The 21,718-nt window shown below is 43.1% G+C and overlaps 1 protein-coding gene across 1 annotated transcript in view; it reads right to left on the minus strand.

The window, feature by feature from the left end:
* The window catches only part of MORC3 (MORC family CW-type zinc finger 3), a 68,370-nt gene that overhangs the window by 20,600 nt on the left and 26,052 nt on the right, over positions 1-21,718 (minus strand). The window contains exons 5-12 of the mRNA XM_077293892.1: positions 21,429-21,575; positions 20,777-20,924; positions 16,270-16,401; positions 15,246-15,365; positions 15,067-15,164; positions 12,875-12,973; positions 2,762-2,884; positions 2,605-2,682 (exon numbers count right to left, since the gene is read on the minus strand). Coding sequence (XP_077150007.1) covers positions 2,605-2,682; positions 2,762-2,884; positions 12,875-12,973; positions 15,067-15,164; positions 15,246-15,365; positions 16,270-16,401; positions 20,777-20,924; positions 21,429-21,575 — 945 coding nt within the window. The remainder of the gene's footprint in view (positions 1-2,604; positions 2,683-2,761; positions 2,885-12,874; positions 12,974-15,066; positions 15,165-15,245; positions 15,366-16,269; positions 16,402-20,776; positions 20,925-21,428; positions 21,576-21,718) is intronic.

Here is a 21,718-nt window from a genome sequence, read left to right on the forward strand (position 1 = left end):
GGGTCGGACAAAATTGTTGGCACCCTCAGCTTAATATTTGGTTGCACACCCATTGGAATAAATAACTGCAAACAACAAGCTTCTTCCACCTTAACTGGAATTTTAGACCACTCGCAAACTGCTCCAGGTCTCACATATTTGAAGGCGCCTTCTCCCAAGATCTCTCCACAGGTGTTTAATGGTATTTAGATCCGGACTCATTGCTGCCACTTCAGAACACTCCAGCGCTTTGTTTCCATCCATTTCTGGGGGCTTCTTAAAGTATTTTGGGGGTAATTGTCCTCCTGGAAGACCTACGACCTAGGACACAAAGCCAGCTTTCTAACACTGGGCACTACATGGTCACCCAAAATCTTTTGGTAATCTTCAGTTTTCATGGTTCTTTGAACACAGCCAAAGAGCCTCCACCATATTTAACTGTAGGTGCTGTGTTATTTTCTTTGTAAGCCTCATTTATTTTTTGGTAAACAGTAGAATGATGTGCTTTGCAAAAAAGCTCTATATTGGTCTCATCTGTCCACAAGATGCTTTCCCAGAGGGATTTTAGCTACTCATGTACTTTTGTCAAACTGCAGTCTAGCTTTTTAATGTCTGTCAGCAGTGGGGTCCTCCTGGGTCTCCTGCAATAGCGTTTCATTTAATTCAAAATTAGACGGATCCTACATTGCAGCCTTTCATCAATTTTTCTCTGCTGTCCAAGGTAGATTAGCTACAGTGCCATGGATTGTAAACCTCTTGATTATGTTGAGCACTGTGGGCAAAGGGACATCAAGATATCTGGAGATGGACTTGTAACCCTGAGATTGTTGATATTTTTCAACAATTTTGGTTTTTACGTCTCGATTGCAAGATTGAGTCAACTAACTTCTCCCCTTTTTATCTGGTTTCAGGTGTGATTTTCATATTGCCCACACCTGTTACTTGACACAGGTGAGTTTGAACGAGCATCATACGTTTGAAATAAAGTTGTTTACCCATAATTTTGGAAAAATGGCAAGAATTTTGTCCAGCCATAGTTTGGGTTGTGTGTGAAATTATGTCCAATTTGTATTTTTTTCCCTATGCTTTTCCGGTATTCTTCCAATGCACGCAAAAGAAATAAACAGGTGTATAACAAAACATGTAATTGCAATAATTTGCTGGGAGAAATACTGCATTTTCTGGAACAAGGTGCCAACACTTTTGACTGAATATATAACAATATTAAATATAAAAAATGTATAGTAAATATATTTTATTCATCTAATCTTTTCTGCAATATACGTTTTAGTTAATACTTGCAATACAAATTTAGTAACAATTACGGAGCACCTCATAACTCTGCCCTGTTCCTCAGTTACTTCTCCTAAAAATATATGAACAGATTGACAACTAGGTGTTACCATTCCCCTATACTTCAAGGGACGTGTGTCTGCATGGACAGCGTGATAAAGTGCAGGGAAACACCCCAATCCGGAAAAAAAAACCTTAATTTATTCATACATTTCTATTAGTAATAAGAGAGGAACGGAACACAAAGATCAGGAAAGATGCTCCAGAATTTATATTTCATAGGGAACACATGTATTGTATTTTTTTGAACTATAAGATGCACTTTTTAGCAAGGAAAAAAAAAGGCCTTGCTAAAAAGCGTGTGCGGCTTATAGTGTTTAGGCAGCTTCTCATGATGGAGGAGAAAGCTGACACCGCATACTTCCAGATTAGTCAGAGAGCATAACTGTGGCACGGCTCTCCTCCTCCTGGCGATATTGATCAGTCTGATTAGTGATAGTAGCTCTCCTGCTAAAGGTACCTTCACACGAAACGACATCGCTAGCGATCCGTGACGTTGCAGCGTCCTCGCTAGCGATATCGTTTCGTTTGACACGCAGCAGCGATCTGGATCCTGCTGTGATGTCGCTGGTCGCTGAATAAAGTCCAGAACTTTATTTGGTCGTCTGATCGCTGTGTATCGTTGTGTTTGAAAGCAAGAGCAACGATACCAGCGATGTTTTACACTGGTAACCAGGGTAAACATCGGGTTACCAAGCGCAGGGCCGCGCTTAGTAACCCGGTATTTACCCTGGTTACCAGCGTAAAAGTAAAAAAAACAAACAGTACATGCTCACCTGCTCGTCCTCCAGCATCTGCTTCCTGACACTTACTGAGCGCCGGCCCTAAAGTGAAAGTGAAAGCACAGCGGTGACGTCACCGCTGTGCTGTTAGGGCCGGAGCTCAGTCAGTGTCAGGAAGCAGACGCTGGGGGACGCGCAGGTGAGTATGTACTGTTTGTTTTTTTTACTTTTATGCTGGTAACCAGGGTAAACATCGGGTTACTAAGCGCGGCCCTGCGCTTAGCAACCCGATGTTTACCCTGGTTACCCGGGGACCTCGGCATCGTTGGTCGCGGGAGAGCGGTCTGTGTGACAGCTCTCCAGCGATCAAACAGCGACGCTGCAGCGATCGGCATCGTTGTCGCTATCGCTGCAGCGTCGCTTCGTGTGAAGGTACCTTTAGCATCAAAGCTGCATGTCCTGGCTAGCTGAAGGTCTTTTCACATAATGTAATCAGGCACATGCCTGGGAGGAACTTCAATAATGCGCTAGCGTATGTGTGATAACTTGCCTCTTCTTGTGCGTCTTCTCATACGTGGAGTGAGTAATCTCGTCATCATCCTCCGGTTCCTCGGGAACATTGCAGTCTCTGTTTTTATGTAAAGCATCAGTAATTCAGACAGGCGATACAATGGAATACGCTGTGCCATAAGGATCAGAGACAGTACCTGAACTGTGGGTCGGGGTTCAGATAACAGAACCACTTTTGTGGAAGTTTCCCCATGGCGTCAGGAAGTTTTCTCCATTTTAAGCAAGAATCACACTGGGCCCAAGTCTGATCGGGTCGTTTTCTACATTAGAACAATAAAAATAAAGTCTAGAAATTTTTGGGACGTTTGGGTGTGTAACTTATTTTAGTACAACAGACAAAACAATGATAATATTAGAACAATCTTTTCTGGATTATCCAGTCTTAGACAAGCTAAAGGGAGTATTCCCAAGATCCTATCCCAATATGTAGTAGGAATAATAATAATAATAATAATAATAATAGTTCTTCTGATTCGCTATATCACTTACCCCATGTGCAGGGCATTTCAGTTGCTTAGGAATCCATGGTTACGACGTCTAGCAACTAGCTAACTATATTAGTGGTCATAACCATGGATACCTAAGCAACTGCACTGCCCTGCACATGGGGTAAGTGATACAGCGAATCAGAAGAACTATACTAAAGTTCTTATTATAAGTATTTGCTAATATTATTACAGCTACAAAATATTGGGATAGGATAGTGGAGATGGGAATAGCCCTTACAAGCATATGGACACCTTTGGGGGCAATTATATAGCTTCTGTGTCCCATCGCTTATTGCTGAATGAGTTAACTGACAAAGGGTTTCTTCTACCTCTTAATGTCCTCCACCTGATGCCCTCTCAGCTGACTTATCACTACATGAAAGTTGAACTGAACTTTGGGGGTCATAAAGCATCTGAAAGGAGCTCAGAAGACATAACACAAGGGTATGTACAGTGGGGCAAAAAAGTATTTAGTCAGTCAGCAATAGTGCAAGTTCCACCACTTAAAAAGATGAGAGGCGTCTGTAATTTACATCATAGGTAGACCTTAACTATGGGAGACAAACTGAGAAATAAAAATCCAGAAAATCACATTGTCTGTTTTTTTATCATTTTATTTGCATATTATGGTGGAAAATAAGTATTTGGTCAGAAACAAACAATCAAGATTTCTGGCTCTCACAGACCTGTAACTTCTTCTTTAAGAGTCTCCTCTTTCCTCCACTCATTACCTGTAGTAATGGCTCCTGTTTAAACTTGTTATCAGTATAAAAAGACACCTGTGCACACCCTCAAACAGTCTGACTCCAAACTCCACTATGGTGAAGACCAAAGAGCTGTCAAAGGACACCAGAAACAAAATTGTAGCCCTGCACCAGGCTGGGAAGACTGAATCTGCAATAGCCAACCAGCTTGGAGTGAAGAAATCAACAGTGGGAGCAATAATTAGAAAATGGAAGACATTCAAGACCACTGATAATCTCCCTCGATCTGGGGCTCCACGCAAAATCCCACCCCGTGGGGTCAGAATGATCACAAGAACGGTGAGCAAAAATCCCAGAACCACGCGGGGGGACCTAGTGAATGAACTGCAGAGAGCTGGGACCAATGTAACAAGGCCTACCATAAGTAACACACTACGCCACCATGGACTCAGATCCTGCAGTGCCAGACGTGTCCCACTGCTTAAGCCAGTACATGTCCGGGCCCGTCTGAAGTTTGCTAGAGAGCATTTGGATGATCCAGAGGAGTTTTGGAAGAATGTCCTATGGTCTGATGAAACCAAACTGGAACTGTTTGGTAGAAACACAACTTGTCGTGTTTGGAGGAAAAAGAATACTGAGTTGCATCCATCAAACACCATACCTACTGTAAAGCATGGTGGTGGAAACATCATGCTTTGGGGCTGTTTCTCTGCAAAGGGGCCAGGACGACTGATCCGGGTACATGAAAGAATGAATGGGGCCATGTATCGTGAGATTTTGAGTGCAAACCTCCTTCCATCAGCAAGGGCATTGAAGATGAAACATGGCTGGGTCTTTCAACATGACAATGATCCAAAGCACACCGCCAGGGCAACGAAGGAGTGGCTTCGTAAGAAGCATTTCAAGGTCCTGGAGTGGCCTAGCCAGTCTCCAGATCTCAACCCTATAGAAAACCTTTGGAGGGAGTTTAAAGTCCGTGTTGCCAAGCGAAAAGCCAAAAACATCACTGCTCTAGAGGAGATCTGCATGGAGGAATGGGCCAACATACCAACAACAGTGTGTGGCAACCTTGTGAAGACTTACAGAAAACGTTTGACCTCTGTCATTGCCAACAAAGGATGTATTACAAAGTATTGAGATGAAATTTTGTTTCTGACCAAATACTTATTTTCCACCATAATATGCAAATAAAATGATAAAAAAAACAGACAATGTGATTTTCTGGATTTTTTTTTCTCAGTTTGTCTCCCATAGTTGAGGTCTACCTATGATGTAAATTACAGACGCCTCTCATCTTTTTAAGTGGTGGAACTTGCACTATTGCTGAATGACTAAATACTTTCTTGCCCCACTGTATGTGCACACAAAGTGTTTTAAACGCCGGTGTATCCGCATCATTTTTGAAGTGGAAGACTATTCAGGAAACCGGTGGTGGCGTTTTTCCTGAAACTTCTTTTTTGACGTCTTTATTTCCATATGGAAAACTGACTGGTTAATGTGCGGTCTACGAGCAGTCTGCTGAGGACCCAGACACTGACAGAAGATATGAAGAGGTATTGATACATAGCCGGCCTAATCTAGAAAAAGAGCTACATGTTTCTGAGTTCATACTGTTTTAATCAATATTATCACCTTCCAACTATACACTTAATGCACTGATCAAAAATTCATTCTGATCATTTAGGGAAAATGGAAATCACCAGTCCACAGCATCAATTACCATCTCCTTTGTCGCAAGTTTTCATAATTACAGCGGCTTTTTTGAGCTTCGGAAAAAGATAATCAGGTGAGGCCAAGTCTGGAGAATATGGTGGATGAGCAACAATTTCAAAGCTAATTTCCTTTAATTTTTGCAGGGCAACACAGGACTTGTGAGCAGCAATATCTTGCAAAAACGAGACGCCTTTGGAAAGTTTTGGCTGAAGTTGCAATCTTTACCTGACGTGAGTAACTTTCCTTAATCACAATTTCAACAGGACCTCATCTTGACCAATTTACCCTATAAATATTCGATGCAAAATGTGTCAAAACCTCCTCGTTAGTCTAAGTATACAGTCTTGAGAGGCTTCTCACACAGTATTTTTTGCCACTTTTTTTTTTTTTTTTTTTTTTTTTTTTTTATTAGTCAAATCTGGCTGGAAAAACGGATCTGTCGGCGGGATTGCACACCAACTATTTTATATGTGCCTGTAGCTCTTTCAAAGACAAGTCAAGCAACACATTTACATGGCCGGTCCGTGCCTCCATTACTGAGGAATCAGCGTTTGAATTTCTGTGCAGATGAGGCTGAAGAGCTATGGTAGATCTGAAGCCTCTGTCACTCCGGCTCTATTCCCTGCCCAGCACCGCCGCCTCCTGTCTTTGAAGGAGCTATGATAGTTTGGAGGGTGAAACTCTGTGGCAAGGTTCCCTTAAGTTATAAGATACAACATCCCCTCTACCTGCAGCCACCACTAGAGGGAGCACACTGCATACAGTTTTATGTACGACTCTAAACATAGTATTTAGCAAGAGCCTCATTCTCCACTGCCTTGTAGAGCAGATGAGGAACCATCCCCAGTCTCTGACTAATGGGATCAGTTTCTTTGAATATGTAAGATCTGTTCTTTTGAAAACTTTTTTTTTAACTGGCGGAGTAGCTGGAGACCAGATTTGAGGACTGAGGCTATTCAAGAAGTAGTATCAAGCGAGGATTCCAGAGAGAGTCACCTTAGCGAGGCTGAAAAGCCATTTGTCCATCCAGTTCAGCCTATATTCCATCAGAATAAATCCCCAGATCTTCGCCCTTCTAAAGATCTTAATCACTGTAAGATACAATATTTTTACGCTCCAGGAAGACATCCAGGCCTCTCTTGAACCCCTCCACTGAGTTCGCCATCACCACCTCCTCAGGCAAGGAATTCCAGATTTTCACTGCCCTGACAGTAAAGAATCCTCTTCTATGTTGGTGGAAAAACCTTCTCTCCTCCAGACGCAGAGAATGCCCCCTTGTGACAGACACCTTCCTTGGTATAAGCAGATCCTCTGAGAGATATTTGTATTGTCCCCTTATATACTTATACATGGTTATTTGATCGCCCCTCAGTCTTTTTTCTAGACTAAATAATCCTAATTTTGCTAATCTCTCTGGGTATTGTAGTTCTCCAATCCTCTTTATTAATTTTGTTGCCCTCCTTTGTACTCGCTCTAGTTCCATTATATCCTTCCTGAGCACCGGTGCCCAAAACTGTACACAGTATTCCATGTGCGGTCTAACCAGGGATTTGTACAGAGGCAGTATAATGCTCTCATCATGTGTATCCAGACCTCTTGTAATGCACCCCATGATTGTTTGCCTTGGCAGCCACTGCCTGGCACTGGCTGCTCAAGATAAGTTTATCATTAACTAGGATCCCCAAGTCCTTCTCAATGTCAGATTTACCCAGTGGTTTCCCGTTCAGTGTGTAAAGAGGATGGATATTGATTCCTTCTTCCCATGTGTATAACCTTACATTTATCATTGTTAAACCGCATCTGCCACTTCTCGGCCCAAGTTTCCAACTTAATAGTAACATAGTTAGCAAGGCCGAAAAAAGACATTTGTAAACCATGTAAGACAGAGGATCTTGTTAGACCAAGGACCAAACCAGCCTTCAATCAACAGGTAAGATTCATTTCCAGGTTTAACGATAGATGGTACTGAATGAAGGGTGCCCTACAAAAGTACTGGCCAATGCTCAAAATAGACACTGTTCAAAATACATCTTGGAGAAACCAGCTATATCGTACAGAAGGACATCGATTTGAGGAACTTCTATGAAAGCCATAAATTGGAAAACGTCTTTGGCTCTAAGGGTCCCAAATGGGGCTTCTTCCCATGTCAAAGTTGTGTTGCATGCTCAAACATCTTGTCCAATGATGGCACGAAAAAAAAATTGATCACACTGAAGACAATATGAAAAGTATTGTGTACTATGTAACATGCCCATGCAAGTTTATTTATGTTGGTCTCACATCAAGACAACTAAAGATATATGTGTCAAAGAACATGTCCACGATATCAAGAAGTGGCTGATCTTTCACAACTCAAACATTTCAGAACTACCAGTGGCTGGGATGTCTGCCTCTTAAAGGTTATGGGCATCGATTGTGTCCGCACAGACCAGCGTGGGTTAAATTGGAGAAAACTTGGCACAACTGGAGGCCAAATGGATCCTTAATGTCAACTAAGTCCAACCAAAGAAACTAAATGAACTGGTTACTTTGCCCTATTTCTGTAGGTAATTTTATTTTTCTTAGGTTGTAGTTTTAGGGTTATTAGTCCTTCCCTGTATATACACTCCTGTCTACGACAGTGACTCCAAACTGGCCTTTGCCTCCCCTTTTGTCATCTTCATCCATACTTACCTCTTCAGAATTTAGCCGTGGCATTTGCACCAAAAGGGATTTCTCTAGGTCCTCTAGGACATTTACGGCCCACACTTATCCACATTTGCTAGGTGTTTGTGACTTATTTATTCCCATTGATGAACTAATTCCATTTACATACCATGGTTGACAAGTTTCTGCCAAAAACTCTTCCGTTTTGTTGTTTCATCGTCGTATACCTCTGTTGATGAGTTTCGGACTTAACAGCTTTCTATATATTTTCTCATTATGAAGGAATATTTTTATACTTAACCTTCAAGCATGCCATGTCTTATATAGACTGTGCCATGATAGATATAAAAATTATATATACAGTATATTGCAAAAGTGAGTACACCCCTCAGATTTTGTAAATATTTTATTCTATCTTTTCATGGGAAAACACTGAAGATCTGACACTTTGATACAACAGACAGTAGTCAGTGTGCAGCTTGTATAATGGTGTAAATTTGGTGCCCTCTAAGTAACTCACAGCCATTAACGTCTAAACAGCTGGCATCAAAAGTGAGTACACCCCAATGGAAAATGGCCAAAATGTACTTAGCCATTTTCCCTCCCAGATGTCATTAGTGTTAGAAGGTCTCAGAGTGTGAGAGCGATAACACCAGATGTTACACACCTGCTCCCCATTCACACCTCTCATACTGGTCACTGGAAGTCCAGCATGGCGCCTCATGGCAAAGAACTCTCTGGGTATGGCAAAAAAAAAGAATTGTTGCTCTACATATAGATGGCAGAGACTATAAAAAGATTGCGAACACTGACACTGAGCTGCGGCCCAGTGGCCAAGACCAGGACAGGGTCCACTAAGAACTGGCCTCGCCATGGTCGACCACAGAAGTTGAGTGCAGGTGTCCTATCCAGAGGATATCCTCTCATAATAGACATGAGTGCTGAAAACATCGCTACAGAGGTTACAGGGATAGACGTTCGTCTGTCAGTGCTCAGACCATACAAAGGTTACAGGGTTAGGGAAGACCGCCTGTCAGTGCTCAGACCATACACCGCACATTGCATCAAACTGGTCTGCATGGCTGTCATCCCAGAAAGAAGCCTCTCCTAAAGATGATGCACAAAAAAAACCTGCAAACAGTATGCTGAAGACAAGCAGGCTAAGGACATAGATTAGTGGAACCATGTCCTCTGGTCTGATGAGACCAAGATAAACTTATTTGGTCCACATGTTAGATGTGTGGCAGCAACCAGGTGAGGAATACAAAGACAAGTATCTCTTGCCTACAGTCAAGCATGGTGGCAGGAGTGTCATGGTTTAGGGCTGCATTAGTGCTGCCGGATGTGGGCGGCTACAGATCATTGAGGGAAATCAGGAATGCCAACATGTACTGTGACATACTGAAGCAGAGCATGATCCCCCTCCTTTCAGAAGCTGGGCTTCAGGGCGGTATTCCAACATGATAATGACCCCCAAACATCTCCAAGACCACCACTGTCCTGTAAAGAAATTGAGGGTAAAGGTGCTGGACTGACCAAGCATGTCTCCAGACCTAAACCCTGTTGAGCATCTGTGAAGCATCTCAAACTGAAGGTGGAGGAGCACAAGGTCTCTAACATCCTCCAGCTCCGTGATGTCGTCATGGAGGAGTGGAAAAGGATTCTAGGGGCCACCGGTGAAGTTCTAGTGACCTCCCTGCCCAAGAGTGTTAAGGCTGTGCTTGAAAATATTGGTGGCCACACAAAATATTCACAATTTGTGCATAATTTGGCCATTTTTACTTAGGGGTGTACTCATTTTGTTGCCAGCAGTTTAGACATTAATAGCTGTTTGTAAGTTACTTAGAGGGCACCAAATTTACAGTTATAGAAGCTGCACACAGACTACTTGTAACAACTCTGCCGGCATCACGGCATGGCCTCCCATACCTCACACACCATCTTACTCCCTGCTCCAGGTCATGTTGTGATTTCTGTCGGCTGCAGGTTCCATGTTCTGTGTCTCTTGCTTTCTGCCTGCTCTCTGCATGCTTCCTGGCTGTGTGCATAGGGGAGCGGCGCCAGAACTCTCTGGGTCTTATGGAATCTGGGTGCACCTGTCTAATGTGTCCCTGACCAATTACCAAGAGGCCTCTAGTATTTAGGGCAGCTCCACCCAGTGGAACTGGCCTGTGCAATGTGTTAGCTCAGTTAGTGTCTTGCTACTGGGCGGCCAGGTCTTGCTCCGTGTTCCTCCTTGTCTGGAGGCTCTACTCCTAGCTTTGCTTGGTACTACTTTTTCTGCCCTCCAGAAGGCTGTATATCCTGGTTTCTGTGTCTTTGTTCTAGCCTTGCTTTGTAACTGTGTATTCTCTGGTCCCTTCGTCCTTGGTGTTGTACCTGGTCTTGCACCGTTACCTTGTCTGAACTTTGTCCTACCTCTGTCTGTGGTTTCCTTCCCTGCTGTGTCTTTCCTTGTGTTCTCTCGGAACCACTTTTCTGCCTCTGCTCCGCACTCCTGCTCCGCTCATGCAGAACCTCTTGCTGCAACTCCTCTCCGCATACCTTGCGGTTTCGCTCTGCTTAGCTCCTGTTGTTGCGGAACTTCTTGCTGCAGCTCCTCTCCGCATACCTTGCGGTTCCACTCTGCTTCGTTGCTGCTGCTGCACAACCTCTTGCTGCAGCTCCTCTCCGCATACCTTGCGGTTCCGCTCTGCTTAGCTTCTGTTGCTGCAGAACCTCTTGCTGCAGCTCCTCTCCGCATACCTTGCGGTTTCGCTTCTGCTGCTACAGAACCTCTTGCTGCGGCTCCTCTCCGCGCATACCTTGCAGTTAAGCTCTGCTTCGCTTCTGTTGCTGCAGAACCTCTTGCTGCAGCTCCTCTCCGCATGCCCTACGATTCCGCATGCCCTACGATTCCGCTTTGCTTTACTCCTGCTGCAGAACCTCTTGCTGCTCTACAGCCCTTCTCCTCCTGTGTGAACAGGTCCCAACCTGTTCCTTCATACCTTCCTGCTTGGATCCGTACCCGTCTGCCCTTTGTCTCAGCCGTGCCTGCCAGCCCTGTTTCTCAGCCGTGCCTGCCAGCCCTGTTTCTCAGCCGTACCTGCCAGCCCTGTGTTTCAGCCGTGCCTGCCAGCCCTGTGTTTCAGCCGTGCCTGCCAGCCCTGTTTCTCAGCCGTGCCCGCCTGCCAGTGTCTCAGCCGTGACCACCTGCCAGAGTACTAGCCATGCACACCAGCCCCTTTGCTACTCGTACCTGTCCCAGTGTGCCGTCTACCCAAGTGGGATCAGCAGCCACAGCCAGACACCACCCTGGAGTGGCACCTGGTAGCTTCCTGCCGCACAACCTGACCTCACCATCAGAGGCTCCAGAAGACCAAGGCAGCTGTCAGTCACGCCCCTTACAGAGTAGTCTGGTTTGTGGCACAGTGGGGCCACAATCCCCCCGAGCTCACGTCCACAAGGCGTGAGCGTGACAGTACTGTACATTGTATAACAGTGTCATCTTCAGTGTTGTCCCATGAACAGATCTGCTGGACACTTTTGCACATGCACACATATCTACGGCATTTTATCCTATTAGAATGAATGGGTTTTGCTCTTGTATACACACTATTAGCAGTTTCATAGACTGTTTCTTTGGCTGCCATTTCACATATGTTTTATCATATTGTACTCAGGAACATCGAGTCCGTAAGCTAAACACCGACTCCAAAGCCCTGGTCACTACTGAACATGTACACAAAGTGCAGCACAAAAAAGCCCAGATCCTTAGATCAGGAATAGAACTGACGTTTATAGGACATTTCATAACTTTCCCAAATTGTGAAAAAAATAACAGCACATTCTGCACTGAACTACTGAACCTAATTTATTATATATTTTAGAAGTCGGAGTCTGTCCATTTTATACCGACTCCAACAAAATGGAGACTCCACAGCCCTGATTGTACAGGATAGTCCTACAATAAGCATGCACCTAATCTTACTACTCTACTATCTTTATAATTACCATCATTAATATGATATTACACTTATTATCAATACACCATTATTTTTAACATCACTCATATTATCGCTGTTACTTTTATTACTATTTTGTGTCATCTGAATCCAAAAATTAATATATATTTTTTTCCCTTTTCCACCACTATTCTATACACTCCTTTTACCATTTGTCCATTTTTTGTATGGTCTGGGGCTCTGTCTTGGGCGCATTTATCCCTATTCCTCCACTTGGGGATGTGACAGTGGATGTGATCGCATTGGTTTTTTTTCTCCCACTCTTTTACATTCTGGTAAGTGTATCTTTTTGGAGTGGTTTTCACATTTCGCCATAAATAAATGAATTTGTTAGGCAACTGTCCTCGATTCGTGCCTTGCTTCCCTCTCCCAAATCCACCAGACTGTTGTGCTCCCGTCGGGCTTTGCAGATGGGCTGGGACTTTATCATTTGTGGCCTATCCTTAGGATCGGTCATCCATGTCTGATCAGTGGGGGTGTGACACTCGGCACCCCCACCGATCGGGCATTTTCATCGGTCTGCTTTATTTTGGCATTATAGTTATTAGGGCTTTTCCTTTTGTATCTGCGAAATCAGTCTTTTTATTTGCTTCTAAATTGTGTACTTTATTATTAAAGCTTTACTATTATGTGGCGTCTACAGTCCAGTTTATGTGGAGCAGATAGTAATGCCCGGGCTGAATGTTCTCACTTACTGTTCATCTTCTACCGGGACGCTGGACAGCGAGTTTTTCTGCAGCTTCATCTCATTCCAGTAATCGTTCAGCTTCTCTCCTATAGCCGTCAGCGTCAGTCTGGAACAAAGTGTGTAACACATTAAGGCAAATGTTAAAAAAAAAACAACAAAAAAAACCAAACCACCATCCACGGGTCTTTGGTAATACAATCAAGAGTGGATATTAAGGGGGGGGGGGGGAAAAAAAAAAAAAAAAAAAAAAAGGTCTACACACTACTCAAAAAAAAAAATTTTTTTTTTTTTTTTTTTTTTTTTTACAAAAAAGTAATTCCAAAACTTTTTCCACTTTTAGGCTAGGTTCACACGTATTTTTTCTGTGTTTTTTAATGCAAATTATAAGTTGTTTTTTTTTTTACAGCATCAGCAAAAGCTATGAGATTTGACAGATTTCAGGCACACTTTTTTCCCCTACTAAATTGGGGATGTCACTTTCAGTGTTTTTTTCAGCATAATTAAATTACTGATAGGTGTCATAGTAAACAATGTCAGACAATGAATTACCTATCAATGTGTGAAAGTAAACAATGCCTGGTGTGTGTGTGTGTGTGTGTGTGTGTGTGTCGTGGAGGGGTTATTTGCAGAGGGGCAGTGTACTACATGGAGACTAAAGGTACCTTCACACTAAGCGACACTGCAGCGATACAAACGATGCCGATCGCTGCAGCGTCGCTGTTTAGTCGTTGTGTGGTCGCTGGGGAGCTGTCACACAGACAGCTCTCCAGCGACCAACGATGCCGAAGTCCCCTGGTAACCAGGGTAAACATCGGGTTACTAAGCGCAGGGCCGCGCTTAGTAACCCGATGTTTACCCTGGTTACCATTGTAAAAGTAAAAAAAAAAAAACCACACTCTCACATTCCAGTGCCCGGCGTCCGCTTCCCTGCACTCCTCCTGCATCCTGTGTCAGCGCCGAACATCTCCGGCATCTCCCACAGAGCACAGCGGTGACGTCACCGCTCTGCTTTACGGCCGGCACTTACACAGGATGCAGGAGGAGTGCAGGGAAGCGGACGCCGGGCACCGGAATGTGAGTATGTGGTTTGTTTTTTTTACTTTTACAATGGTAACCAGGGTAAACATCGGGTTACTAAGCGCGGCCCTGCGCTTAGTAACCCGATGTTTACCCTGGTTACCAGTGAAGACATCGCTGGATCGGTGTCACACACACCGATCCAGCGATGTCTACGGGAGATCCAGCGACGAAATAAAGTTCTGGACTTTCAGCAACGACTAGCGATCTCACAGCAGGATCCTGTTCGCTGCTGCGTGTCAAACACAACGATATCGCTAGCCAGGACGCTGCAACGTCACGGATCGCTAGCGATATCGTTTAGTGTGAAGGTACCTTAAAGGCATGGGAGTATATGGAATCAGAGGAGAGGTCACCTTTAAAGTTCCTAAGTGTAAATGTCCTTGTGATCCTGCATGCATGTCATCAGTGCTGTGATTCCTGTATGGTCCACAGTCTGATGATGACTGTTAACAACAACTCTCAGTATCTCCTTAACATTGTTGGGAGTTGTAGGTTCAATATGATATAATTGTACATGGAGCTGACCTGACATTGCAATTGATAGCTGCACTAAACTTGGCAGTTTATTCACGTACAGATGGTTTTGGTGCTGCATTCATGTACTGGACGTGATTCTTGAGCTGCATTCATGTACTGACAGTGGTTCTGGCGCTGCATTAGTGTACAGACGGTGGCTCTGATCTTGCACACAGAATGTGCTTCATAGCTATGTTAAAACTTTAAACCTTTCAAAACCTATGGGTACTGCGATTACGATGAGGATTTTGCAAAATTCTGCTCCAACAACTCTGTAAGATAGCGCAAGTTAACACTTTTTTTTGGAGCAGGATTCCTCCTAAAATACGCAAAACTTGGTTTTGGTGATGTATTAATGTACTGATGGTGGTTCTGGTGAGGTATTCATGTAACAGTATCCCCTTTACATTTTTTAAGGCCTTTGGTATTGGTTCAGTACAGCACTGTGGCCCTTGGACCAAAATAAATAAATAAATAATGCGCACACCTGTTAAAAGGCAATAGGAATGATAATAACCGGGTACCTACTTGGCTGCAGTGAGAAGTGGTTAAAAAGTGTTCCAGGGTATAACAGATGAGATTAAGCCAATCACTGATACATACCTATAGTCATTTGTATAGTCAAAGTCCTGTTTGTTGTGTGTGGGCTTCAGATAGTTACATTCGATGACGCCAACCACGCCAACGCCCATATTATTAGCCTAGAAGACCGCGAACACAGATCAGTCCCAGTCATTCCCTCCTACAATACGACCCATACACTTATCACATGCAGGGCTCACCTTTAGCTGACAGCCGACTCTCACATAGGCCTTAATCAGCCGGTTCTTGTGGTACATCATCATGCCGTAGTGCTCCTTGTTCCGACAATTATAACCAAAGGTGATTTTCACGGGTTTATGCTGAGCAAGTTAAGGAAAATTCTACTTCGAGGAGAACCCATCACTGGGTCAAAAGTTTTCAATCTTTGCTCTTATTTTATTCCCGTTGCTCCCCTGAATTTTCCATTTTTCTTTTTTCTAAAATCCACCATACGGCTGCAGAGATATAGGCCTTTTTATTGTTAATGCCAGTTTTTATGGCAGTTTCTAAGGGGGCGTGGCTCACAGGGTGATTATGCAGAGCAGTCTAAAGCCACGCCCCTGCGATAAGGACTATGAGAAAAAAAAACAGCAATTAATGAAAAGGCCCATATCTCAGGAACCACAGGGTGGATTTTTACAAAACAAAAATATAAAATACTCAGGGGAGCAGATGGAATAAATAAGCACAAAATAACTGGACACACTTGATATGGTGACTTGTCCTCTAAGTACAGTACAACCACCATTGGTTGTCAAAAGTAGAGTCCAGAAGAAAAAAAATTGTAAAAATTTAACCTGGGACCCCTAAAACAGTCGGCAGGGAATAGAAGAAAGCCACAATTTATTTATTTTTTTAAAATTGTGTAGCGCCCCCTCTGGTCACTCCTGCAATTCCTGCTCAGCACCTCGTTCACGGCTGCCCATTATGTTTGCTTGGTGGGTCAGGAAGGGAGCGGGTCTCCTACGAAAGCTTCTCTCCACTTATGTCGGAGTTATAGGGAAAATGCCCCCTCCTGGCAATGCGGGAAAGAGCAAGCGGCGGTATACTGGGGTCAGTATTAATGCAATTTGGGGTCTGTATTATTGCGGTTTTGACTATACTCACTTTTCAGCAAAAAATGTACATCTTTTTCCTAAAACATTAGGTTAGTTATTCCTGTGTGATGGTGCACATGCAACAGGTTTATGAAACAGCTCCTCCACTCCAGAAGTATAAGGATACGGATAAGGATTTGGGTCTGTAGACGTCTTTTTCTATATGGGCCAGGTTTTTGGACACAAGTTGTGTTTGAACTTTTTGGCCTCGAAGAACGATCTGCATCCGCGGCTTCAGATACAAAATACTGCAATACGCCTGAGGGGAGAAAAATAAAATAAAATAAATCAGAATACAAAAATATAGAAGAAAAAAAATAAAATACTGAAATATGCCAGACACAAAACTAAAAAAAACACAATAAAAAATATAATAATAATACCGGTACTAAAATGTAATATAATAATATAAATTATAATATACTGTATATACACAAGTATGATACGCAACAAATTAAAACGCTGCATTGCGACTGCAGAATTTTTTTTATAAATATAAAAATGCAGCAACATGGCCAATACAAAAGACAAAAAAAATTAAAAAAAAAAATGCTGCAATGTGCCAAAAAACAAAAACAAAAAAAAAAACAACAACATGCAGAATTTGTGTTGGATGGATTTGTAGACTTTGGACAGCTCCTAGGAAGCTCTCTGGGCACCTTGAATTATTTTGGTGTCCTTGACCTCAGGTCTGTTTCCAGCACAGTGCCAATGTTAATCCTCATATTTTACGGCGGGATTCCTAGACAATTGTTTAGCGTATGCACTAGGACAGACCTCCCCTCCAACTCTAGAGGTAAACCACAGAGATCAGAGGAGCACATCACATGAAAGGGAAACGCTGGGAAGAACAAGGTCCAACCATTTGCCAATATGACCCTCTTATCTGTTGGGGGAGGAGGGCTCCGGTAGGACTTGTGTTGGGGGTGGGGTGTAAGTTTCTCGGTCTCTCAGCTGAGGAGTAAATTGCACAGATGGAGAGCCAGCAGTGATTCCCAGGCCTGGCATTACATGCCAATTTGCCAAAATCCTTCAGAGGAGCAGACAGAACCTTCCGCCATTATTAGCTGAACTATGATAAAATTGTTAATAATTAAATGAGTTTAGCCCTTTTCTGACGGAGCTATTTTCCATTTTTCTTTTTCGCTCCCCCTCATCCAAGAGCCATAACTTATTTCATTTCCCGTCCACAGACGTATGAGGACTTGTGATTCAAAAGAACCTCTAGTCCTGAGAAAAACATCATTAATTTTATCATGCGATGCACTGGAAAAGCAGGAAAAAAAAAATTCCTACCACGTTAAAATTGCAACAAACAAAAAAAAAAACACAACAAAACAACCAATTCCACAATTATTATTTTTTTTTTTGTATTATTATTATTTATTTATATAGCACCATTAATTCCATGGTGCTGTACATGAGAAAGGGGTTACATACAGTTATAGATATCATTTACAGTAAACAGGTTTAGGCTGTGTGCACACGTAGCATATTTTTCGCGTTTTTTTCGTGGTTTTTCGCTATAAAACCGCGAAAAAACGCTTACATTAAGCATCCTATGTAATAGAATGTATTCCGCATTTTTTGTGCACATGCTGCATTTTTTTCCTGAGCGGAATCGCATTCCAGAAAAAAACGCAGCATGTTCATTAAATTTGCGGAATCGCGGCGATTCTGCACCCATAGGAGTGCATTGATCTGCTTACTTCCCGCACGGGGCTGTGCACACCATGCGGGAAGCAAGCAGATCATGTGCGGTTGGTACCCAGGGTGGAGGAGAGGAGACTCTCCTCCACGGACTGCGCACCATATAATTGGTAAAAAATAAAGAATTAAAATAAAAAATAGTCCTATACTCACCTTCTGATGGCCCCCGAAGTGTTCCCGCCTCTCCGGTGCATGATCTTTCTTCCGTTCCTATAGATGATGTGGTTCAGGACCTGTGATGACGTCACTGTCTTGTGATTGGTCGCGTGACCGCTCATGTGACTCACGCGACCAATCACAAGACAGTGACGTCATCGCAGGCCCTTCACTGCACTCCAGCTATAGGAACGGACGCCGCTGAGGTCTGCAGGTGAGTATAACCATGTTTTTTATTTTTTTAATTATTTTTAAACATTCGATCTTTTACTATAGATGCTGCATAGGCAGCATCTATAGTAAAAAGTTGGTCACACTTGTCAAACACTATGTTTGACAAGTGTGACCAACCTGTCAGTCAGTTTTCCAAGCGATGCTACAGATCGCTTGGAAAACTCTAGCATTCTGCAAGCTAATTATGCTTGCAAAACGCTAGTTTTCTGCGGGTATATGCATGCTAATTCTGCATGCGATATACCCGCGGCAGGAGGCGCAGAATTGCCGCGGAAATTTCCGCGGCAATTCTGCAACGTGTGAACTCAGCCTTACAGTGACGGACTGGTACAGAGGGGAGAGGACCCTGTCCTTGCGGACTAACATTCTATGGCATTAATTTACTTTGTTTACTATATGGTAAAGATGACCAGGTGAATAGGATTCTCCAAGGTCAGTGTGATTCCCCAGATAACAAGCATATATATATTTTTTTGCCCTTTTTAAATTTAAGTAGTGAAAAAAAAATCAGAAATTTGTAAAAAAAAATAAAAAAAATAAAATTTGCTTGAGTCGCCATTTTCTGAGAGCCGTAACACTTTCAATTTTCAGGATCTCGGGCTGTGTGACGGCTTATTTTTTGGTGGCTTGATCTGATGTTTTCTTTTTATGGATAACATTTTGGGGTAGATACGTTTTGATCGCCCTTTGTTTTTTTATTGCAGTGTTGCGGCCAAAGAAATGTAGTTCTGGCATTTCTATTTCCTCTCTCTTTACGCCGTTTACCGATCGGATTAATTTATTTTATATTTTCATAGATCGGAGTCTTCCAAATGCAGCAATACCATAAATGCATATGTCATGGGCACACACTTGGGTGGGTGGAATGATGCGACCCCCTGCCGGCTTGTGTTACATGCCACTGTCAGATTTACCCCTTTCTGCCATCGGATGGAATAGTATGTTAGCGGCCAGTATCCCCCACTTTGATGTGGGCTCCAGCGGTGAGCTCGCATCAAAGCCGGGACATGTCAGCTGTTTTGAACAGCTGACATGTGCCTGCAATAGGCGCGGGTGGAATAGTGATCCACCCGCCGCTATTAACTAGTTAAATGCCGCTGTCAAAACTCAAGACAGCGGCATTTAACAAGCGCATCCAGCCGGAAATGCACGCACTGCTGACCCCAGTCACATGATCGGGGGTCATCGGTGCGTCGGCATGACAACCAGAAGCCTCCTTGAGACCTCTATGGTTGTTGATGCCGGATTGCTATGAGCGCCACCCTGTGGTCGACGCTCATAGCAATGCTGTAATTCGGCTACATAGAGGCGATCCGAGCATCACCTCTATGCAGCAGAGCTGATCAAGTTGTGCCAGCTTCTAGGCTATTGAAGCATGCCAAAAGAAAAAAAAAAAGTTTTTAAAAATATAAAACAAAAAAATATATAAAAAGTTCAAATCACCAAAGTTTCGCCCCATTCAAAATAAAACAAAAAAATAAAACCTACACATTTAGTATTGCCGCGTTCAGAATCGCTTTTTTTGGTCGCTGTGCCATTGCATTAAAATGTAATAACAGGCGATCAAAAGATCGTATCCGCACCAAAATTGCTTAATTTTTTGCAAAAATTTTTTTTTTAGCAAAGTTTGGAATTTTTTTCCATCACTTAGGTAAATAAGAACCTAGCCATGTTTGGTGTCTATGAACTCATAATGACCTGGAGACTCATAATGGCAGGTCAGTTTTAGCATTTGGTGAATCTAGCAAAAAAGCCAAACAAAAAAATAAGTGTGGGATTGCACTTTTTTTTTGCAATTTCACCACACTTTGAATTTTCCTGTTTTCATCTCCAAGACATGGTAAAACCAATGGTGTCGTTCAAAAGTACAACTCGTCCCGCAAAAAATTAGCCCTCACATGGCCATATTGATGGAAAAATAAAAAAAATTATGGCTCTGGAAAGGAGGGGGAGTGGAAAACTAAAAAAAGCTCCAGGGATTAAATACATGATGGCTGATTAAATCAGCCATCATGTGCCAGGATGCGAAAGATGCAGGCTGGGTGTGTGAGGCCACATCAAACTCAGGGACATGACCTTTGGCGTACATGTACAAGTGTTTTGTACAATATAGGCCCTTAACTTCAGAAGTAATGTTAACAACCACTGATCGTTAGCAGCAGCTAAAGACATGCCCCTTCTCTGACATCACTTCCTGCTATGCAGCTATTGGATGAGGCTGCACCACACAAACTTCCTGCTCTGCAGCTATTGGCTGAGGCTGCACCACACAAACTTCCTGCTCTGCAGCTATTGGCTGAAGCTGCACCACACAAACTTCCTGCTCTGCAGCTATTGGCTGAGGCTGCACCACACAAACTTCCTGCTCTGCAGCTATTGGCTGAGGCTGCGCCACACAAACTTCCTGCTCTGCAGCTATTGGCTGGCTTCCTGCTCTGCCTACGCCCCTGAATAAATCCTGCACATATCACTGTCAATTCTTAGAGCCAAATGCAGGCAACAAGCAAGAATAATATTATAGCCAAATGACATACCCTTAAAGAATAATCACTATCTGGAGCAACGTGATCCGTCCTTTCTTGCTTCTTATACCCCTTCCTGGAAGATCCATCAAACTCCTCAGGAATCCTTATGTCATACTTGTCCACAGTGAAATCAAATTCTGGTTTCCCATTTTTGTCTCTAAATAGCAAAAATGCATAAAATTTAAGAATATTAGAGAAATTTCACTTTAACTTCGCCCTCGTCTCCTTTTCCATACCCTAGCATTGGAAGGGGAAGAAGAGTCACGTCACACAGCAGGATATATCAGTGGGTTGTCCAAGACCTATCCTTAGGGAGGGTCATCAATATCATACACAAGTGACGGATTGACACTCCCACCAATTAGATGTCTGTAGGTCTTTGGCATCCAGAAGTAGTGTACAAAGCCACAGCTCCGTACACTGTGTAGTGGTCACTGCAGGGTACTGTAGATCAGCTCTTGTGATTTCAGCTGCAGTACCTGTGAATGGCCACTACGCAGCGTAATGAGCTATGGTATTTTGAACTGTCCCCCGAGGAGCCTGCAGACAGCTAATTGGTGGACGGTCTCAAACCCCTAGAGATCTGATATTGTTGACAATCTGTGTTCTATAACAATACAGAATGGTGCATTTATTAAAAAAAATGTAGAAAAATGCATACTTTCTTAAATTCCAGATAATGATCCTTGTTCCCTTTTTCCCAAAAATTGCATCCATTTCTGTCAGCAAGTCCTTTTGTGTTCTCAGAAGAGAATGTCCCAAGATCGCCTGCAGATTTACATCGGAGTCCGAATTCTTCACCAGCTGCTGTTTGTGGAGTTAAAGAACTTACAACATTTTATGTCTCCCCTTAGTTCTCCATATACAGAAATCTTCCCCTAACCTTCTAAGGAGCGGGCTGAGATTTGGTCCTAAATGACCAAACTGTTAAACAGGTTGTTTTTTTTTGTA

This window comes from Ranitomeya variabilis, chromosome 3, assembly GCF_051348905.1.
Source record: "Ranitomeya variabilis isolate aRanVar5 chromosome 3, aRanVar5.hap1, whole genome shotgun sequence".
Taxonomy (NCBI): Eukaryota; Metazoa; Chordata; class Amphibia; order Anura; family Dendrobatidae; genus Ranitomeya; species Ranitomeya variabilis.